The sequence below is a fragment of the Pseudorasbora parva genome, chromosome 23 (genome assembly GCF_024679245.1).
Source record: "Pseudorasbora parva isolate DD20220531a chromosome 23, ASM2467924v1, whole genome shotgun sequence".
Lineage (NCBI taxonomy): Eukaryota > Metazoa > Chordata > Actinopteri > Cypriniformes > Gobionidae > Pseudorasbora > Pseudorasbora parva.
Genome location: NC_090194.1, coordinates 33,150,476 through 33,173,463, shown reverse-complemented (window position 1 = coordinate 33,173,463; position 22,988 = coordinate 33,150,476). Strand labels below are relative to the sequence as shown.

Here is a 22,988-nt window from a genome sequence, read left to right as displayed (position 1 = left end):
GGAAGCAAGAAAATTATATTCTTATGATGAATGTCACAATTTTGCTTATTTGATTAGTGATCTAAAAGGTTTTTTGTATAATGATCAATGTTTTTTCAAAATTTTGTTTTAATTTTTAAATCCAATTTAAATACATTGTTATATGTGTTTTTTATTTATATATATTAAAACATTTTAATAAAATGTTTTCTTAAAGGTTAAAACATTTCTGATAACCACAAAGGAAGTTATTTTAAAAATAATGTCAGTAACAAACAGTTGACGGTAGCCATTGACCTTACAGTAAGATGAAAAAAATACTATGGTTTGGTTACCAACATTCTTTAAAATAAAGAAGTAAACGATGACAATTTTCAATTTTGGGTGAACTATCCCTTTAAGGCCATGTCCGGTGACGTCAGCGACAGGGCCCGGCCCGTCGAACAGCACAGCCGAAATTTCCACACGGAGAGTTTAAGACGGCGCACCCGCAAGGTTTGTTTTGATGCTTTATTTTATTGTTCTGAGGAAATTATGTTCTGTATGACATTATTCAGAATTACAAAACGTTAAACATCAATAGTATATACAGTGTTAGTGAATTCAAAAATATATGACTGATTTAAACGCTTGTTGTACAGCACATCATCGTGTGTGCTCAGATTCGGTTTAAAATGACTGGATAATAACAAAAAACATAATCTTAAATAAAACCTAGTGAATCGTCTAAATAGATAACAAAGTCATAGTTTTATAGTTCTTGTTTCTACTGATAATTTTTAAACCATGCTGGGTTATTATTAACTTAAACTATTAAAACATTTTTTGTTAATTGAAGTAACGTTAAAGCTTTGACAACTAACTGAAATATGTTAAAGTTTAAGGAAATAAATGAAAACTGAAATATGAAATAGTATAACATTAAATAGTAAATATAAATATATATTTTTTAAACTAACACAAATGGCAAAATCACAATTATTAAAAAAATTAAAATATATAAAAATAAAAGACAATTCAACTATAAACGCCAACTAACTATAATAGTTTATAAATAATAATTATAATAAAACACTGCATCAGATCAGGCTTTATTCATGTCAGCTCGAATGAAAATAAGAAACCAAATACTGCAATCTCAAATTAAAATGTTTTTGCTCGTGTTGTCTTTGGACCCCATGTTATGATTGAAAGTAATAAGTCACGTAAAAATGTTCATTATTTACTCACCCTCATGTCGTTCCAATATCGGTGTGCGTTATTTGCATTGAACACATTAGAGGTTTTCCATCCAGTTCATAGTTACCAAAGGCTTTCAGGCTCTACATAACACCATAAAATTAGTGCACATGACTCCAGTGCATATGTCTGCAAAGAATGTTAAGAAATTTACGTTTCACATCAATAAATAATGACAGAATTCCTAATTTTTTTGAGTGAACCATTTCTGTAAGAATTTAATTTTGCGTTACTTATTGCATAAATTGTTCTCAAACTCTACCGTCAGATGATGAGCGAGTGGAGTCCTGTGGCGAAGGTTTACGACCCCCTCAAAGCGGGCAGTATCGATGGCACGGATGTGGAACCCCATGACAGAGCCGTGTGGAGGGGCATGCTGGCCCGCTACCAGCCTAACAAGGGTGTGATCGGTGACCCTCACCTCACGCTTTTTGTGGCACGCCTGAATCCACAGACGACTGAGGACAAGCTCCAAGAAGTCTTCTCCAAATTTGGAGACATCCGCAGGGTGCGTCTGGTCCGAGACATTGTGACGGGTTTCTCCAAGCGTTACGCTTTCATCGAGTACAAGGAGGAGCGTTCGGTGAAGAGAGCCTGGAGAGACGCCAACAAGCTGGTCGTGGACCAGTACGAGCTCTTTGTGGACTTTGAGCAAGAGCGCACGCTCCAGGGATGGATTCCACGCCGACTCGGAGGAGGCCAAGGCGGCAAGAAGGAATCCGGTCAGCTGAGGTTCGGAGGCAGGGACAGACCTTTCCGGAAGCCCATCAATCTGACATCCATGATGCCTCAGAACCGATCAGCAGATAGATGGGATCCTTCAAGCGGGAGGGAGGAAAGGCAAAGAGACCAAGAGCAAGATAGGGAACAGGGACGATGGCGGGAGAGGAAAAACGACTGGGATAGAGGGAATGATCGGAATGATAGAGGTTACTACAAAGAGAAAAGGGACTGTAAACATGACCGGGACAGAAGCCGAGAGAAAGACTCCAACAGAAAGGAAGACCGGCGACACAGAGACTCTTTCAGAGAACGAGAATAAACTTTGCTTACATTCAAGAATTTATTTTCTTAGTCTAGACTGTTTTCCCCCTCTAATGTAAAAAAAAACTGCCATTAGTTACTGATACAGAAAGGAATGACATAAATTGGGGTGAAGTATCCCTTTAAATTTTTATTTAATTAGTTGGATTTGTACCAACTCATTTGTCCTACAAATAAAGTTTCAATGACTATCAAGAAGTGAAATGAAGAGCAGCCATTTCTGACAAGACATGGTATAAAATAGTTTAATACACAATGAGATGAGTTATGCATAATCCTTCATGATACATTTGATCCAGTTGTTGCTGGATATCATTCTCAGTTCTGGAGTTTGCCATCACGTGTGGCGTACTAGCTGAATTAAGGCCCACGGGCATGAATTTCGTGCTCACAAAGCTGCCTTTATCAACACACACTTTACCATAGTCACGCATTTCCATGCTTTCTCTAAACACTTCTAGTATTGCCAGTGAAAGCACCATTCAAGCAATGCAAAACCGCTGGTGAATGACGTTTGTCCGTGTGATAGATACTTAAGCCAGATGCCAGGAAACTATGAATTATTAATATTGTTCTGCTTTAATGTGCTGCAGAAACAATTAATGGGGCACACAGCTTTGTGTCATGATTCCAGGGTTTAAAGAGATTATCCTGGTTCTTGAACACAGAACCGATGGAAACTATGACATGTCAGTTACCACAGAAAATACGTTCGATTTGCTCCTCAGTTCATAAAATTACAGATGCCACAATTACATAATCGTTCAAAGGTGCAACTAGAAGAAGAAAAAAGTCCACTTACGTTCTTCTTCTTTTTTACAGGTTAAGGGTTTTTTCCATAGTTGTGATTTTAGTTTTAGTATGACATTATACCATGCATATTTTGACTTAACTTATTTAAAAAAAGAATTCAAACCAATGTATATTTGACATTTGAGGCTTAATGCTATGGAAAAGCAATACAAAAAATTCAGGAAGAATGTTTTTAGTTTTAAATTTTCATATAAAAATATAACATACAGTTGCTTCAAATAATGGTATAAAGCTGTTCAAAACATAATTCAATGTAAATTGTGATAATCGTAATTACAATTTCAAGGGAATAATCGACAATTATGATTTTTGTCATAATTATGCAGCCCTAGGTAAACTACACAGTGTTTTGAAAATGTAGGCACATTATAAATGTGTAATAAAATCACTGTCATACTCTACAGTTCAAAAGTTTATGATCAGTGTGCCTTTCTAAAAAACATTATCCAGCAAGGATGCATTACGTTGATCAAAAGTGACAGTAAAGACTTTTAAAATGTAACAAAAAAATTATATTTTAATTAAATGTTGTTTTTTGAACTTTATAATAATAATAATACACTAATAACCAGAGAGGTTTCTTCATCATATTAGATGATTTCTGAAGGATCATGTGACAATGAAGACTGGAGTAATGATGAAAATTCAGCTTTGATCATAGGAATAAATTCAAATGGAAAATATTTATTTTAAACTGCAATAATAATATTACTATTTTAATTTATTTTTGATCAAGTTCTGTAAATGCAGCCTTGGTGAGCATAATAGTAAAGTAAGCTCTTCCCACAAAACATAATTTAAATTAATTTAAAGTTTTGCCTTTAAATGACTGTATTACTGTAAATACAACATCTGTTGTCACAAACTGAAGGACTAGTCAAAATGATTCTCTGTGATAATCTACAGCATGCCATGGAGAATGTCAAAAGAAGTTTTGAACATCAGATATTCCTTTACATTCTCTGTCATTTCAGTGTGCCAAAAGAATCAGGCTACTGTGCAATTTCAAAAAAAGTTTTAAATATGTTTCATAATTAATGCCACCATCTTTTTCAGACTATCTCTGGCTTGGGCATAGCTACCATAAATTAAAAAAAAAAAAATTCCTTCAGCCAAGTGCATATTCATGGTAACTTGCCCTTGTGTCTCGTTCATAATTCAATTTGAATTAAAAAATAGATATGCATCTTATCTAATAAAGGCATCTTCTCTTTAAACATCATCAGAATACTGTCTAAAATCTTCTATTCTTCCGTGTCATCTGCTTACAGTAACTTGTCATTTGCAATAGCAATAAAATGTCTAACTATCTAACAAAATAGGCACATAAAACTCCCTCACAATATCTTTGGGTGAAGGTAAGGGCCACAATCTATCTGTAACTCTAAACGGCCCGTCCTCCGTGTTCCCTTTGAGCTCTTGTCTCGTCTGCTTGCAGACTCTGTGCTGTGAAAGTTGACCATGAAAGGGAGCACAAACGTGGCATACGGTCACATGGTGCAGGTTAGCGGTTAGTGGAGCGTTGTGTTCGTTACATGTGCTGTAATGCCTCCTGGGCCTGTTCTGTGTACACCTCATCTTTCCCCGCCCACGAGCCGAAGCCGTCACCCATCTGCGGCATCCTCCTCTGCGAGCCGCGGGTTTTGTCCCGGGAAAAGAAGCTAAACCTGTGAACGGAAGACAAGACATCAGCACAATTTGTTTGCAATGCCATGCAAGATTTTTTTCCATAAACTATGATTAATGAACTAGATTATTTCATATACATTTAGGTGTTGTTGGGCTGTTAATTATATATTATTGTCAACTGTGCACAGCCATTTTATAGGTTATATTGCACAAAGTAAAATACATTTTTTTAAAACAAGAAAAGTTTAAAAAAAAAAATTGCATTAGAGTAATGAGCATTTGAGTAGCAAATTGTCATGAATAGACAATTTGCTACTCAACTGCTCATTACTCTAATGCAAAAAAAGTCTGTAAATGTATGCTTTTCTAAAATGAAAGCATCATGAATAAAGTTAAATCAGCATTAATAAAATAATTACATTTAACAATGTACTTAGTGTAAAATCTATATATAGGTTTTCATCTTTTTGACAAATTGTATAAAAATGACCTGAAGGTTTGGAAACATTACTATTTTTAATGTGTTTGAAACAAGTCTATTTTCTCATAAAGCCTACATTTATTTGATCAAAAATACAGAAAAAAAACAGTAATTTTGTGAAACATTATTACCATTTAAAATAATAGTTTTCTATTTTAATATACTTTAAAATGTAATTTATTCCTGTGATCAAAGCTGAATTTTCTGAATCATTACTCCAATCTTCAGTGTCACATGATCCTTCAGAAATCATTCTAATATGAGGATTTATTGTCAGTGTTGGAAACTGTGATAATTATTTTAACATTCATTGACTAATAAAACGTTTAAAAGAACAATATTTATTCAAAATACAAATGTTTTATAATAATAATAATCTTTACTATCACTTTTTTTATCAATTCTTTGCAAAATAAAAGTATTCATTTCTTTTAAATATAAATAAATAAATTGCTGACCCCAAACTTTTGAATGGTAGTGTATATTATACAAATGATTTTTATTTTAAATAAATGCTTTTTTTAAAACGTTTTATTCATCAAAGAAACCTGAAAAAAGTATCTAGATAAAGTATTTTAAGATATAACTAACTTACTGTAATAATATATTTTAAAAAAAATAGTAGTAGTATTATCCATTGCTAAGGACTTAATTTGGACAACTTTAAAGGTGATTTTTGTCAATATTTAGATTTTTTTGCACCCTCAGATTCCAGAGTTTCTTTAAATAGTTGTATTTTAGTAAATGGTATCCTATCATAACAAGCTATATATCAATGGGAAGCTTATTTATTCAGCTTTCGGATGAAAAATGTTACCCTTATGACTGGTTTTGGGTTTCAGGGTGACAAATATTAAGCAGCACAACTGTTTCCAACATTGATAATAAAATCCTCATATTAAAATTATTTCTGAGTAATGATGCTGAAAATTCAGCTTTGATCACAGGAATAAATTATATTTTAAAGTATATTAAAATAGAAAACTATTAATTAAAATTGTAATAATATTTCACAATAGTTTTTCTGTATTTTTGACAAATAAATGCAGCCTTGATGAGCAGAAGAGACTTGACACTTGTTGTCATTAAAAATAGTAATGTTTCCAAAACCATTTTCCTCCCCCCATTTACACAAATATAATATCTTACTAGACATGTATTACACTACCATAACCGTATCCCTACTGTATCACCTAAGTCTTTCTAGATATAAAGATATACAGAAAGCATCTCACAAACGCTAAATATTTAGTTTGCTGTGTGTTTGTACACTTGATATTTCAGCTCATACAAGCAGTGACAATCAAGCGTTCAATCTCCCTCTGCATCTATAAAGCACTCTTTTAGTTGGCACAATGTAGTGACACGATGTTATATAATTGGTTACAGCGCAGCACGGGTGTTAGAGGAGTGAGCGGGAGTTTAATTCTGACTGGCTGATTCTAACGATCCTCCTGCTAATTAGTCGCACAGATAGCCCCACAATCAGCCAATCAGAATGTGCTCGATACGATCAGTGGCTCTAATGAGGGGGGTGAGATGAGGGGGCCATGCAGCTCCATCACATGCAGGGAGGATAAAAGTGTTAAAACAGCAAAGAACACAAAGGTGAACCACCAAAAGGTCGTACAAGGGAAATAAGTCGTCTGATTGGCTGTAAAGTGGGGTCATCTGGAATCAACCCAGCCGCCACCATCGGCATAATGGCTGTGAAAATCCTGTTACAAAGAGGCACAGATATGGAGAGTTGAGTAAAGAGAAGATACACCCAAAACCACCTGTACTGTCCTGTTTCTGAAGACATTCTCCTACAGCTGAGTCTTCAGGAATTTAGGCTCTGTTTACATCTGGTATTAATATGCGTTTCGATCGATCAGATCACAAGTGGACGACGCTAAATACAGAAGTGAACGGGTCTAAAACGTTTTGAGCTTGTCCACTATCGCCACTCCTAGAGGTTGACAAAAAAGCATCGACCGGATTGCTTTCGTGGTGTAAACGCGCATGTGGTTGAATGAGTTCAAACAGCCACAAAAGACCGCCTACTCTCCGTCTACTGACCCGATGCGTAAACCTTATGGGACGCGCTTATGAAGACCTACGTTTGGTTTGAACAGGAAAAGCATACCAAGCACAATGAATCACCATTCCTGATTTCTAACACACATTAGAGCAGAAACAAAAGCTGTTATTCCATCATCTCCGGCTCGTTCATTTGTCAATTGCGTGAGCTTATTTTGTCCATTAGATGGAAAGATCTAAAAAAGCCCATACATTCACCTGTCCATAGACCCTTCCCTTCAAAGAAATCAGGACAGAAGTGGTTTAAAAGAGATGGATTAAAAACAGCAGGTGTAAATGGGAATGTATCTTCCTCATCTACAGATCCGATCGACTAAAACTCATCTTAATACCAGGTGTAAACAGGGCCTCAGATGCATATGGCAGCATTAATGATGATCATGCCTTAAGATTTTAGTAAAACAAGGGTACATGGATGCCAACATGTGTCATATCATGTCATAAAACTCTGAATGTGTCTGTCAGCCTGCAGGTTAGTGAATGTGTAACTGCTTTTTAATGGTCTATTGTTCATTTAGCTCAAACAGCATGTCATGGGTTTAATTCCCAAGGACTGCATGAACTGATTAAATGCATACTTGGATTGCAATGCAAATTACTTTGAATATTTGCTTTGTATTATTGCACACTTCTATATGTAAAGTTCGATATACACTATATTGCCAAAAGTTTTGGGACGCCTGCATTTACATGCACATGACATCCCACTCTTAATCCATGGGATTTAATAATTGTTCAAATGTCTTGGTATGCTGAAGCATTAAGAGTTCCTTTCACTGGAACTAAGAGGCCAAGCCCAAACCCCTGAAAAACAACCCCACATCATAACCCCCCCTCCACCAAACTTAACACTTGGCACAATGCAGTCAGGCAAGTACCGTTTTCCTGGCAACCGCCAAACCCAGACTCGTCCACCTGACTGCCAGACAGAGAAGCGTGATTGGTCACTCCAGAGGACACGTCTCCACTGCTCTAGAGTCCAGTAGCGGCTTGCTTTACACCACTGCAACCGACTCTTTGCTTGAGTTTATACACCTGTGACCGTGGAAGTGATTGGAACACCGGAATTCAATGTTTTTGGAGGGGTGTCCTAATACTTTTGGCAATATAGTGTATATTATATTCAATCTCGCTTTAGATCACACTTTAGTCTCATACATATAGTACACTCTTATAAAGCGATTTATACTGTATAGCAAATCTCAACTGCTTGATAATTTATTTCCTCGCAAAATGTAACTATCACCCAGGGCCCTCATTTATCAAGGGTGCGTACGCACAGTTCTGTGCGTAGTGAGTGCGTAAGAACAGTTTCACGCAAAGTGTGGGATTTACCAACTTGTACTTATACGTAGAAATGTGTGTAAATATAAGCACACCTCTGAGCATGCTTACGCAGATAATCTAGTGGTAGAATAGCGACACTACACATAAAAAGCATTTAAGAGTGTCACAGTAAGCATTAAGCAATCCACATATGTCCTGAGTTTCCTTTAAAACACTCAATTTATAATTTGTCTAGTTTTAAACACAATGCTTAATTGGTGTCAAACCCTTTAAAAGACAGATGTGAAATATATTTGTCTCAGTGCAATGGCTTATCTTGCGTTATTGGAAGACTTGGCAAACAATGCGCTCCGCAGAGAGCGCGTTTTCCAAGATCGCGCTGATCTGCTTGGCGAGAGCACAGAGTGGCTTCTAAGTAGGTACCGCTTTCCCAAAAATGTACTGCTGGATTTGTGTCGTGATTTAGGACCAGTGTTGGAGAGAGAAACAAATCGCACGAAAGCCATTCCCGTGCACATCCAACTCCTGTCCACCCTTGGATTTTTAGCTACTGGCACATTTCAGCGTGAGGTTGGAGACATATGTGGTATATCCCAGCCATCAGTGAGTAGGATCATGCCGGCAGTGTTGGATGCAATTATTTCCTTGGCCCCAACCTACATCCAGTTCCCTTATCGAAATCCTCAACAAGCCGCAATAAAACGGGACTTTCATGCCATTGCTAGATTCCCAAACATAATTGGAGCTATAGACTGCACCCACATCGCCATAAAAGCACCATCAACCAACGAATTTAATTATGTAAATAGAAAAGGGTTTCATTCTGTTAACGTGCAAATAATTTGTGATGCAAATTTGTTGTTATTAAACGTCGTTGCGCGGTGGCCTGGGGGAACACACGACTCGTTCGTTCTGCAGAATAGCTCTGTGGGTGTGCGTCTCCAAGAAGGCGCTGTTGAGGATGGCTGGCTCATTGGTGAATTTAAGGCTACAACATGTTTAAAATGCTATTGTAGGGCTATGTACAATTACTTAAAACTATTTCATCATTAGGTGATCAAGGTTACCCGCTAAAGCCATGGCTAATGACCCCCCTAACCAACCCGAGGACCGAGCAGGAACAGACGTACAACCGTGCCCATGCGCGCTCAAGGAGCACAGTTGAGCGCGCAATAGGCCTGCTGAAAGGACGATGGCTGTGTCTGTCAAGCACGGGAGGGACACTGCAGTATCAGCCAGAAAAAGCATGCAAAATCATCATGGCTTGCAGTGTGCTACACAACTTGGCCATCAGCCAGGGCATCCCTCTGCAGGAACCCCCAAGACCAGACGGCCCTATGCCCGATGCAGTGCCCCTGCCACCTCCTAATGCCGCTGGCATTCAGACAAGACAGAGGATCATACAGACATTTTAGGTAAGTCTGGCCATTGGTCAAGTGCAGAAACATTACAGCGATTTCATTTTGTGTTTTGCAGCTTCGTGGAAACAAATAACTGAAATCACATTAGTCAGCGGTTTATGGTTTATTAGCAATTGTATTTGCGCAAGAGGCAATCTGTTTCAGAGACTCGTTGATTTGAATCAATACATTCGTTATGTTGCTCAGTTGATCCTTTAGGTCATTAATGGATTTTGTTGTTTCCTCTTGATTTTGTAGCACCGCCTCACTCAGCACTCTTGGCGCACGGCGCATGGAAGGGGCAATGGATGGGCCCGGCTCCTCAAGCAACGGGTGTCGCTATTAAGGAAACAAATGTTCACATTAATTTAATTGAGTTTATCCTATGAATGATTTCATTAAAAGTTTACAAATTGAAATAAAATGTATGCAAACACAATATCCTATTCCAGTTGGTTTATTTTACCTTCACTTTGGGTGTTAGATGGCCCGGTTTGTTCTGTCGCAAGAGCATCAGTGTCACCGTCCTTAGTAATCCCGGACAGAGCCGTGTCTCCGATGATGCAGGCTATGCGGTTGTCCAATGGGGAAAGTTCCGTTGTTGTCTGTCCTCCTCCAGTTGCGGACATTTCTCGTCTGTGTGCTGTGACACGTTTTTTAGCCAATACTTTAATATCAAACCATTTTTTTTTTATTTCTGGGACAGTTCTCTCCTCAGACCCAACGGAATTAACTGCATTGGTGACATTCTCCCATGCAGCATTTTTTGTTTTATTTGTCATTCCTCCTGCAGTGAATGAACTAAACAATATCTGTTGGTTGGATTCAACTTCATTTACAAGTATCTCTAATTCTGTGTTTGTGAAGTTCCTCTTCTTTGCTCTCTTTGCCATTATTGCAGTGAGGAAAAAACACAATCACGTAATTTTTAAAGGGAAGTGTTGTCACCATATATGGTTAATTGGAGGCGTTTCCGAATGCTAATGACCATGAATGTGAACGAGCATGGCACTTACGCACATGTGGTATTTATCAACAATGATTGCTTACTCATGTGCGTAAGAACTGTGTACGCACGTTTGATAAATACGGATTTTCGTGTACTTACACACATTCTAAATTTCAGTCGTACGACGAAATATAGAACCTTTTCTACGCACTGTTGATAAATGAGGGCCCAGGTCTTCTTAAAAAGTTGGATGCATAAGTATGTCCAACTTTATCTGCAGACATGCAGTACACTCACATAGGGTGATATATACTGTACTATATAGCATATATCAACAGCTTGATTGCTTGTGTCATTGCAAAACTATATTATCACCCAGCTCTAATCTGTTAAATGCAACCAAGGCATGAAGATATCAAAATATTATAAACATTAACATCAAGATTTTCTGTAAAGCTGCTTTGAAACCATGTGTATTGTAAAAAGAGCTATATAAATAAAGAAATGCATAAACTTCATTTAAACTTCAACGTAACATTTCTAAATCATTAGCCTCAATGCTCATAACATTAGCTCTGTTCCTACGCTAAAAACCTAAGCAACTTTTCTGGGCCTTATATGTGCGCTCCCAACACAAACCCAAAATGAGGCTGATTTAAAGGATTAAATATATTTGCAATATATGTATGTGCAAGTGTGTGTAGGTGTTTGGCTCTTTTAGCAGTACGCACAGTCGTTTTATCCCTGACTCGGGCTGAAAGTTGGAGCGAGAGCTTGGCCGAAAGGTGGTTGAGGGGTCTGGCAAGGTCGGCCCTGTTTCCTCCTCCTGTTCTTCACTGTCAATGTGATAAAAAAAGGTCATTCATTTTATATATACTAGGGATGCACCGATATGACAATTTTAACTGATATGGATAATTCTAAAAATGATATGGCCGATAAATCTAAATCCAAATTTTTAGATCATTTTTGAGAGCCTTATTACAAAAACAAAAGTCTCACTAACAAAAGCCATGTCCTATGCACACAGTTATAACAATAATCTCATTATAATTGTATGTAGCCTATTTATATCACTTTATTGGCTTTAATATATCGGCCAAATGTCCTTATTGGATATTACGAAAATATAACAAATATCGTCCGATACAGTTATGGGGGCCAATATATCGTGCATCCCCATTACATACGCATATAGTCATATATACTATAAAAACTATATATAATATACATTATTTGTAATAAGCTATAACTAATAACATATTTCATGAATATATGAAATACATTTCTTAAAACAGATACATGCGACTGACCAAACTGTACACATTTAGATGGCTAACCTTTTGTAATAGGCGATTTCCTCCTGCAGCATGAAGACTTTAGCTTTCAGCTCATTGCGCTCATGCAGGACGTCCCGCAGCTCTTGCAGGGTGAATCGCGGGCGGTTCGGGTCTTTTGGATCTAGAGTGGACATGTCATCATCACACAGCGCCTCCTGGTGGATGAAAGGAACACTTACAGTCACTTACACTCGTCTTCATACAGAGCAACTGACTGCTGAGGAGGTTTAAACTAGAGACACACAAACATCTTCATTATCAGAGCATCCTCAAAAAGACACAGATATCACCTGATTTCACTGCTGTTAATGTATAAAAAACACCACAAGACACAGTCCGTTATTTTAAAGACCATTTCAAATCAAAATTAGAGTTTGCTGGCTTTTAACTGATTAATAAACTTTTACATATGCCCTACAGTTCAAATGTTTGGGGTCAGTGAGATTTTTTTTTTAAATAAATTAATATTTTGATTCTGCAAAAACACATTAAATGTATCAAAAAGTAAAGATAAAAGATTTCTATTTTAAATAAAAATGTTCTGTTGACCTTTCTATTCATCATAACATCTTTGAGAAAAAACACTTTCCACAAAAATATGAACCAGTACAACTGTTTCCAACATTAATTATGTTTCTTAAGCAGCAAATGAGCATATTAGAATGATTTCTGAAGGATCATGTGACTGGAGATCATGTAATGATGATGAAAATGTATAGAAATAAATTACATTTTAAATTAGAATCAAATAGAAAGCTGTGATTTTCAATTGTAATAATATTTCACAATATTAATGTTTTTACTGTTTTTTTGATCAAATAAATGCAGCCTTGGTGAGTTCTTTCAAAAACATTAAAATCTTTTGTAATAATAATAATTAAAAAACAAAATTAAATAATGAATAGCTGTTGGGTACATGTTCCAATAGGAAATATGTCCGCAAAAAAGAAAAAAATGTGGTCTTTCACACCACATCCCTTTTGTTTTCATATCATATGGCCATTGTAAGTTTATGACCGATGACTCTGATTGTAAATGTAAATGAACAACATTATATGATTGGTGGCTTTATTTTACAGTAGACCACAAGCTCTCTGTTATGATCTACTATGATCTCATGACCATTGCGTTAACATTTAATTCAGTCACATGATTTCATGATTTGCATTCAGTACAAACACACAAGCAGATTGCATTAACAACTAGACTTTTGCCAGGTAAAATATTCTTCACAAAGAATCTGTGTGAGGGACTGAAGCGATCAGAGGACTACTCTTACAGTGTCACACACTCGTCCTAGCGTGCAAACAGTCGCAGATATGGGTCAGGTGTTAGTTTACACTCCATGCTATCCATAGGAGCTGCCTCTGCAGGGTTACCAATAAAAACGCAGCCTCTTCGTCATCCTTCTCCTCCTCACTGTCATCTGTAAGGGCTCCCGGGGCCCCTGCACAGGGGATGAAATGGAGGGGACCTTCCTCTATCTCCAGGCCCCCAGCAAGGAGCTCAGAAGCTAAATCCTGACCCCAGGACTGGGTCGCTCTAGTCGACTGTGGTTACAAACATGTGGATTGCAAATTGCAACCCTTTTATCTGGTGTGCTTGTTCGGGTGAATAGTTGAAATAAAAAACTGAACAAATTGGCACAAAATCAGAATTACAAAAACACATAGTCTCACAATTTTGATGTTTCCTGCATAAGGGTAAATCATTTCTGTTGTTAAATTTCTAATTTAATTTGATTTCTAAGCAAAATGCAATAGTTCTTTCACCATCATTTACTGATAAACAATTAGTTTAAATGCAAGCATATGTGCAAACTGCATTCAATTAATCATATTCAATTAATCATATTCAATTAATCATATTCAATTAATACCAAAAGTTCACAATTTAACCCTGGAAGCCCTAATTAATAAATAGCTGCACCTCAAATCTATCTGTCTACTGATTTCAGGTTCCTCTGTGACTGTGACTCATTGTTGTTTCATTCTGACTCATTATGGACACCATGTGAACATTACAGTGCATTAGATCACACTTACTTCCTTTAAATAGAAATAGAAATGCTGCAGTTGAACACTGAAGTGTCTCAATGCATTGGAATCAAGCAAAGACGCAATGGAAAATTTCGATTCATAACCCACTTAGCAGAAGATTTCACGAGTTGCTTTATAATATGTATGTATAAAACCAACACAATCGATGCAACATCCATCTACATTCATGTACCTGTGCAGGTGAGGGCGGCCCTACAGGCTCCTCTGTCTCAGCATTGGTCTTGCCCTGCTCTTTCAGTCGCTCCCGAAGACGGGCCACTTCCTGTCGCAGGTTGCCGAGCTCCTGCTGTCTTGCCTGACCAGACGCCTCCAGCTCCACCTTCTGCTCGATCAGGGCTTTACCCTGGGCCTCCACCACCGTGATCTTATGCCTCAGGTCATGGTTGATCTTCATCAGCCGGTTCAACTGCTGCTGGAGCTGAAAGAAATTCAACAACATCCACAATATGATGACTTTCGAAGTAAACAGGAAGTTACATTATTTGATTACTTTTCAAGCAAAAAGATAGCCTGGATGCCAGCCGAACTTAGTCCCGCCCACAATTTTTTAGGTCGGGCGGATTGGTCTGGCCTTGCTCCATAGAGGAGTGATTATCCCCGAACAGAAACTGTTCGGACCAATGAAATCATGAGGGCGGGCTTTAGCCGATAACGGACAGATGATAAACAGTAACGTAATCATCACGTCATCAAAGGCGCTTGGGTTATATTTGTTCAAATCCTAAACGGAGAGCTTGTTTGTATATGCATCACCTTCACTATTTCTCTCAGAAATGATGATCATGTTGGGTAAGTACTCTGTGTATCATTCAAATCTTTTATTTTTTTACAACACCAGCAAAGATCGTTTATTCCAGTGCGTGTGCAGACGGGTTGCCAAGTTTTAACAACAAAACCCGCCAACTACTAGCCCTAAACAATAGCTTCTCGGGGGGTTCTCAGGAAAAAAAATGGTGTTTGTGGGGGAAAATGTGTGTTATTTTGGCAAGGTTGCCTGCTAAAATTCGCACTCATGGGTCAATATATCACATAATAGTCGCTTCAACCCACGGACAAAGAAAACAATCCGCAGAAAAAAACGCAGACTTGGCAACACAGTGCAGTTGAACTCTGTTGACATTTTACAATGCGTCGCTTCGTTGCTCTGATTGGTTGTAGGTCTATCCAATTGAGATCTTTCCTGGTTCGGTTGAAATGCGGCCCATAATCACAGCCCAATGGAGCAGATCAGACTCATATTCTGACTAGAATTGAGTATGACCACGTCAGGCTAGCAAAAAGACACAAAGTTGCAGATTTACTAACAGCTTACACAAGCGCAAACCCTCTTTTAGTGTTAAAAAGCCACTGTCAGGATTTATTAAAGACATGCAGTGAAAAATTAGCGCTGAAAAGGCGTGGACAGTTTGTGCAGCTGACCTTACTGCATTGCTGCATTTGTAGGAGTTTCCCTTTTAGACGCAACATTTATGGGAGGAGAGTATTTAAATGAATCATGCAAGGTTTGAGTCTAGTCAATTTACTGGTGCAATTTGTGCCATTATTCACCATTTTAAAAAAAGCATATCTTAAACCAGATGCTAACTGCTAGATTGCGTTGGTCATGATGGAAATGTCTGTTCTTTAATTTGCGTGTCGTCAGTTGATCACGCGCAGAATTTTCCACTCCCATCTGCGCTTTTTTGGAATCGCGCTCTTGCGCTGATTTGTCCTGTTTAGTAAATCTGTCCCAAAGACTTGGATATCTTTGTGTCTTGTTTGTCCAATGCTGTGACCAGTTTTGCTCAGGACGAACATAGCTCCTTACCGCTTCAACATCCTCGTTTTTGAGCGTCAGCTCACGGTCTTTGGCGCGGATCTCGTCTCGCTGTTTATCTACAACTTCCTTCAGCTTCTTCATCACCTGCCGCTCCCTCTCAGTCATCCCTGGCATCACAAATAAAATAAAAAAACAGCGCATGCTTGCAATTACTACACAGAGAACTGAGAACAAGGAATATGAAAATATGATGCATGTTTAATCGATAACATATTAGGCATTTATGATCAGAACACTAGTTGCAGGAAGTTTCAGAGGTATGTTCTTGTTTTGCATGGACCAGGTCACTGGAAAGACACAAGAAGTCTGATAGACACGGTAAGCTAATAACTTCTTGTCTGAGTGCCCATGTTGCTGCTCTTAAAATAGATCTGTGTCCGTGCAGAGCATCTGACACACAACCATTGACACACTTCATGTTGTTCATGACCTAGAAATATAATGTGTTGCCAGCCTTAAATGAATATTCAGAGTTAAATACAACTTATTCAATTTGAATTATATAGAGCCTAAAACTAACTTTTTGCCACTCCTGCCAATGGTCGAGGACCTAAGACAAAGTTCCAGCCATAAATATATTAAACTGTTTTTGCAAAAACAGCCAGTGTGGACACCACATTTTAGACACCAGTTAAAAATCACAATTCTTGGTGGTGAATTTTAACAATCTAAAAATTTTTAAGAATTGCATCTTGATAATGCTAGCTAGTAATACCTTATTGCGTGTGTTTTTGACATGATCATAAAAGTAATCTGCTTTAATGGCAAAATTTCAAACAAGTGAACAAGTTACAAATATCGGTATCGGGTCATGGTTGTTTATTAAAATCTGTACCCCCCCCTCCCCCCAATTTTGTTTTACATTTAATATTACTATATACATTACATAAATATATTTATATTAACATTGATTCATTTAACAGATGCTTCTATCTATCTATCTATCTATCTATCTATCTATCTATCTATCTATCTATCTATCTATCTATCTATCTATCTATCTATCTATCTATCAGAATATTTGTGGCAATCACCAACATGCCACAGGTGCTGTAAATAACCCAGGATATTGTTTTAAGGAGCCTATGATACAAGTAATTTCCTGCATTCTCTTCAAACAGCTCTTTGTATGTTTAAATCAGTGTTGCGCGTGGCGCTGGAATGTTTGTCCAAACAGCTGCGCTCTGCGTTTGACACTGAATCAGACTCGTCTAGCAGCACTGAGAGAGAGAGAGACTGTTCTGACGGCAGCAGATCGGGCACGTGAGTGTGTCAGAGGCACTGTGGAGTCTCTGTGCTGCCCATGCAGTAATGCGGCCTGCCTCGTCTTCTGTCACATGGAGAAGGGACGCTTTGTGCAGCATTTTGTGTCAGTTCCTAAAAGGCTGAAAGAATGTGTGTGAGAATTCCTATGGGCATCATCACGTGTGTTTGCTTTGTATCCGGTACAGGCAAGCTGGGAAAACAGCATCTGGCAAAGTTCCAAATGAAATACTTGAACTACATAGACATAGTGCATGTGCTTTTAATATAATTTTGTGAGACAATATTGTTTTGGAGGTCTGATCAAATAGGTTGTATTTAATCACATTTGAAATGGAAGGTCATGTGCAGCGCAGTGCATTGTGGGATATAGAATGAACACAGAGCTTTAGCACTACCTTCCTGTTTCTGTATATCCTCTTCCGTCATCGGACACTCTTTGACGGACAGGTTGTTGAGCAGCGTTTTGTTTTCCTCCTGCAGCTGGGCGATCTGGGACAACAGATCCTGGGCTTCTCCCCTCCACACATCCTCCACCAATTCTAGCTCCTTTCACACACACACACACACACACACACACACACACACACACACACACACACACACACACACACACACACACACACACACACACACACACACACACACACACACACACACATTTCAGAAGCAGCTCATAAAATATACATGAGTGTATATTTAACAACTGACCTTCACTGGAGTTACGTAACGTCTGAAACAATAAGCAAAAACACAAAAAGCAGGAGGAGCATAACATCTTCACAGAAGGACAAAAGCTTCATTCAGAGCTGGGAGATATGGCCAAAAAAAATTCATTTGATAAATTTTGTGTTATTTTTCCCTTTTCCATTGTTGCACTTTGAGATTCTTCAGAATGAAAAGTGCATTATAAATAAAATCTATCATTATTATTATATTATTATATACATCTTGTTTTTTTGTTCTCTCTATTTTTCTTTACATTTCTCTATTTAGATAATTCTGTATTTATTTAATCGAATAATCGATTAAAGTTTGTGTTATGTGTGTGTAAATATAATTATTTGTAAAATGTATTATTGTATACTGTTTATATATACATACAGACACACACAGATTTATATGTAATATATAAATATAATAATATAAACACACACTTTGCAAATTGCGATTAATCACTGTGTAATCGATTTCACAGCCCTATTAAAAAATATTTATAAAATCCCTTCCACAATTAATTAACCCCTTTAAATTGTTATTTTACATTTGCCCAACAAACAGCCTCATTCTATATAGTTTATTCAAATATATTGATATATCGGACAAACTCGATAAATGCCATCCAGCCCTAATTCATATGTCTGCTCATATATAGTGTATTTCACTATTCTTATATTATGTGAGATTCTTATATGCTACATGGACATGGTATTCTTGAAAGCACCACAATCTGTAAATCAATATTTAATAGCTATATGATTATTGCAATCTCAGTACCATAGTAAACGTCAAGGTTCCCCAGTATAGCACCGCATTATCACAGGCACTGATCTGTGTATTTGTCTCATATGTGACAACGAATGATGGCGATGGACTGTGTTCCATCATTTCCTGTTCAAGGCAGGAGCTCAGAATTTCCCATGTACAGGCTGCTTTGTTCTGAAACAACTTCATCCACCAAATGTAATACATAGGATGTGATGTAGCAGAAGTAGTGGAAAACAGTATATAATGTTAATGATTAATATTATCATTAACAGCAATTACATATGTTATAAATTACCGGTAACACTTTATTATAAGGTGTCATTGTTACAGAGTAATTATATATTAAAGTACTGAATTAACATGTACTTAATGTAGGGTTAGGGTAGGATTAGGGTTTGGTTGAGGTTTAGTTGCAAGTAATTAACAATTTAATGTTATTGCTATAGTAAGTAAATGTAACATGTAACAAGGACACTAAAATTACCCATGATTTTAAGGTGTACTTGTAAGTGTAATTTAACTATTGAGTGATATTTATTAATTGCATGTACTTACTGTAGGTGTAGTGTTAGGATTAGGGTATCTATCTATCTATCTATCTATCTATCTATCTATCTATCTATCTATCTATCTATCTATCTATCTATCTATCTATCTATCTGTTTTTTCTAGTACAGTATATAAAAGCACCTTTTTATGTTTCTTCTCCTTCTCCAGTCTATCCATCCGCTCCAGTCGGAGCCGGTCCAGCTCCAGACGCAGCTCCTCGGTCTCTGGACTGATGCTGTTCCGGCTCACCAGAACCTCCAGGATCTCCAGCACCCGAACCACTTTGGGCATGAGTCGGGACAGCGCCTCGCATCCGTACTGATCGATAATGCGCTCGAACTCCTGGCCCACCACAGCGGCGATATCGTACACGTCCATCACGGTCAGATCCGCCACGTTCTTCTCCAGCGCCGATCCGAAATCCTCCATGACCGTCTCTGTGCGTCCCTGAAGTTCGTTTCCTTCTAAACTTTCTCAGTCCCTTTCAGTAGCTAAACAGATCCCCAAATCCCTCTAAAACCTTGCTGATGACACCCCGTCAAGGATAAAAGCCATTTCGGGATATTTTTAGGCCGAATTGGACCGAAATAAGAGTTGTCCCATTGCGGTTCGGTTTCCCTGCCCTTATTTATTCCTCAGAGCGGCTTCATCTACTGCACATGCGCACAACAGTGGCAGCTGAGGCCGCTGTGAAATCACTGTCAAGCGCCACACTGACCTACAAAATATCTCACTGTTAACCATAGTTCTTGGGAAGTTTTACTGTGTGTGTGTGTAAATATATATATTATATAATATGTGGGTGTATATTAAACTAAGTCATAATGGGTATATAAATTAATTCATATATATATATCGTTGCTAGGCAACGTGGGGGAGAGGACGCTGGCGTTGTCTGTTCGCCGCTTCTCCACCCACAACAAATCATGTTAATGTACTATTAGATTTACATTTTATTTTATTTCCTTATGTTTGTGACTAGTCTAACAGTCAGAGCTACAATTGGGACTGTTGCTGGCAGCCACTGAGAACTCGTTGTTCGTCGTTTCGCCGTTTTCAACCGCTTCTCTAATGTTTACGTTTGAATTGCTGCGGTTGGTTTCTGGTTTGGAGGACATTTGATGTTTCTCGCCGCGGGTGCTCACTGGTGGTCTCCCTTGGGCTTAAGCTGCATGGTGGCTGAAGTTTGCACCGGGCTAGCGTCATCCGGGCTCTCGTCGTCGGCGTCCGGCATGATGTTGGGATGTTCTGCTTCTCGGCTGCGCCGCTGTTCCGTCCTGCATTGCGACCGTCGAGCGACATCTACGCCGGCCCCGGTGTGTCCACAGAAGTGCCCGGAGGAATGTTCTGCCTCCTGCATGGTGCTGCGGCGATCCCCATCGTTTGAATCATCATGAAGAAGACCCATCATCTGGTCTTCAGCTGTCGTGCCTCAGCGATGTCATCAGGACACACCGCTGGGAGAAATTTTAAACATGGAGTGGACCACAGTGTGCTGCGGAGCTAACAGAGACTTCCACCATCAGCTGTTTTCTGTTCACCATCAGCTCTGTTTCTGTTCACCATCAGCTCTGTTTCTGTTCACCATCAGCTCTGTTTCTGTTCACCATCAGCTCTGTTTCTGTTCACCATCAGCTCTGTTTCTGTTCTGTTTTCTGTGTTGGTTGATTGTTTGTAGTATTCTGTATTTTTACTTGTTATTCATTTTTTGTGTTACCCCCCTTTGTTGCACTTTGAGATTCTTCGGAATGAAAAGTGCTTTACAAATAAAATCTATTATTATTATATATATATATATATATATATATATATATACACACACACACACACATAACATTGTGACTTAATTTATAAATAGTTTATATTGTTTTGGTCCCCCTGACTCGTCGAGGCATGGACTCCACTAGACCCCTGAAGATGTGCTGTGGTATCTGGCACCATGATGTTAGCAGCAGATACTTTAAGTCCTGTAAGTTGTGAAGTGGGGCCTCCAAAGATCGGATTTGTTTGTTCAGCACATCCCACAGATGCTCGACATCCAAGTCAACACCTCAAAATTGTTGTTGTGCTCCTCAAACCATTCCTGAACCCTTCTTACTTTGTGGCAGGGCACATTATCCTGCTGAAAGAGCCACAGCCACCAGGGAATACCGTTTCCATGAAAGGCTGTACCTGGTTTGCAACAATGCTTAGGTAGGTGGTACGTGTCAAAGTAACATCCACCTGGATGGCAGGACCCAAGGTTTCCCAGCAGAACATTGCCCCATAGTGCATCCTGGTGCCATGTGTTCCCCAGGTAAGTGACCCACATGCACCTGACCATGCACGTGATGTAAAAGAAAACGTGATTCATCAAACCAGGCCACCTTCTTCCATTGCTCCGTGGTCCAGGCGCTTTTGGCAGTGGTAAGCGGTAAGTATGTGTACCCTGACTTGTCTGCGGCTATATATATATATATATATATATATATATATATATATATATATATATATATATATATATATATATATATATATATATACATACACTCACCTAAAGGAATATTAGGAACACCTGTTTAATTTCTTATTAATGCAGTTATCTAATCAACCAATCACATTGCAGTGCATTTAGGGGTGTGGTCCTGGTCAAGACAATCTCCTGAACCCCAAACTGAATGTCAGAATGGGAAAGAAAGGTGATTTAAGCAGTTTTGAGCATGGCATGGTTGTTGGTGCCAGACGGGCCGGTCTGAGTATTTCACAATCTGCTCATTTACTGGGATTTTCACGCACAACCATTTCTAGGGTTTACAAAGAATGGTGTGAAAAGGGAAAAACATCCAGTCTGCGGCAGTCCTGTGGGTGAAAATGCCTTGTTGATGCTAGAGGTCAGAGGAGAATGGTTCGACTGATTCAAGCTGATAGAAGAGCAACTTTGACTGAAATAACCACTCGTTACAACCGAGGTATGCAGCAAAGCATTTGTGAAGCCACAACACGCACAACCTTGAGGCGGATGGACTACAACAGCAGAAGACCCCACCGGGTACCACTCATCTCCGATACAAATAGGAAAAAGAGGCTACAATTTGCACAAGCTCACCAAAATTGGACAGTTGAAGGAAAATTAACAGTTGAAGGTATATATATAAAATTAACTCATCTTAAATGAGAAGATTAAATGCAATATTTGTATTCACACTTTCAATGTAACTGTTTTTAATTGTTTTATGGGATTTCTTTAAAATGTTTTAAATTTCTTGTTTTATCAGTAAATAAAATGTAATCATGTAGTAACCATGTTTTTGGCGGATTGATGTATGTATTTGTATAACCACAGTTTTACTACACATACCATGAATAAACTATGGTTAGTGTAGCAAAACCATGGTTAATTTGTAGTTACCATGGTTTAGCTATATCACCCATTAGTTTTATTTGTAGTAAAACCATGGTTAATTTTCATACTGGAAATAAAAACAGCAAACACTAAACATCACTTTCACAACATAATTAAGTATTTTTATTTACTTTATTTTGCATTTACAACTTTAAAAAGATAAAAGGTGTAAAAAGATCCAATT

The 22,988-nt window shown here is 38.1% G+C and overlaps 2 protein-coding genes across 5 annotated transcripts; one reads left to right on the top strand and one right to left on the bottom strand.

Moving 5' to 3' along the window:
* The first annotated feature begins 380 nt into the window (after positions 1–380).
* On the top strand, positions 381–3,451 carry snrnp35 (small nuclear ribonucleoprotein 35 (U11/U12)). The gene is made up of 2 exons (XM_067433086.1): positions 381–474; positions 1,487–3,451. The coding sequence occupies exons 1-2, from the start codon at positions 385–387 to the stop codon at positions 2,258–2,260; spliced, it is 864 nt and encodes a 287-aa protein (XP_067289187.1). The 5' UTR covers positions 381–384; the 3' UTR covers positions 2,261–3,451.
* On the bottom strand, positions 2,492–20,094 carry rilpl1 (Rab interacting lysosomal protein-like 1). 4 transcript variants are annotated; one of them, XM_067433083.1, is made up of 9 exons: positions 19,564–20,094; positions 17,784–17,934; positions 16,111–16,229; positions 14,476–14,721; positions 13,623–13,793; positions 12,244–12,398; positions 11,635–11,739; positions 6,816–6,903; positions 4,602–4,742 (listed from the first exon to the last, which is right to left on the bottom strand). In XM_067433083.1, the coding sequence occupies exons 1-9, from the start codon at positions 19,849–19,851 to the stop codon at positions 4,737–4,739; spliced, it is 1,329 nt and encodes a 442-aa protein (XP_067289184.1). In that variant the 5' UTR covers positions 19,852–20,094; the 3' UTR covers positions 4,602–4,736. The 4 variants fall into 4 exon arrangements, with proteins under 4 accessions (XP_067289183.1, XP_067289185.1, XP_067289184.1 ...); XM_067433082.1 differs by lacking the exon at positions 6,816–6,903 and having other exon boundaries at positions 2,492–4,742; positions 19,564–20,091; XM_067433085.1 differs by lacking the exon at positions 13,623–13,793 and having other exon boundaries at positions 19,564–20,086.
* Positions 20,095–22,988: the final 2,894 nt, after the last annotated feature.

Excerpts from the sequence above, each read along its gene's own strand:
- snrnp35 (XM_067433086.1), top strand. The coding sequence starts at position 385 with ATGTCCGGTGACGTCAGCGACAGGGCCCGGCCCGTCGAACAGCACAGC. Across the intron at positions 475-1,486 it reads TAAGACGGCGCACCCGCAAG|ATGATGAGCGAGTGGAGTCC; the intron begins GTTTGTTTTGAT and ends CTCTACCGTCAG.
- rilpl1 (XM_067433082.1), bottom strand. The coding sequence starts at position 19,851 with ATGGAGGATTTCGGATCGGCGCTGGAGAAGAACGTGGCGGATCTGACC. Across the intron at positions 17,935-19,563 it reads AGGAGAAGAAACATAAAAAG|GAGCTAGAATTGGTGGAGGA; the intron begins GTGCTTTTATAT and ends TGTGTGTGAAAG. Across the intron at positions 4,743-11,634 it reads GAGTCAGGGATAAAACGACT|GTTTAGCTTCTTTTCCCGGG; the intron begins GTGCGTACTGCT and ends TTCCGTTCACAG.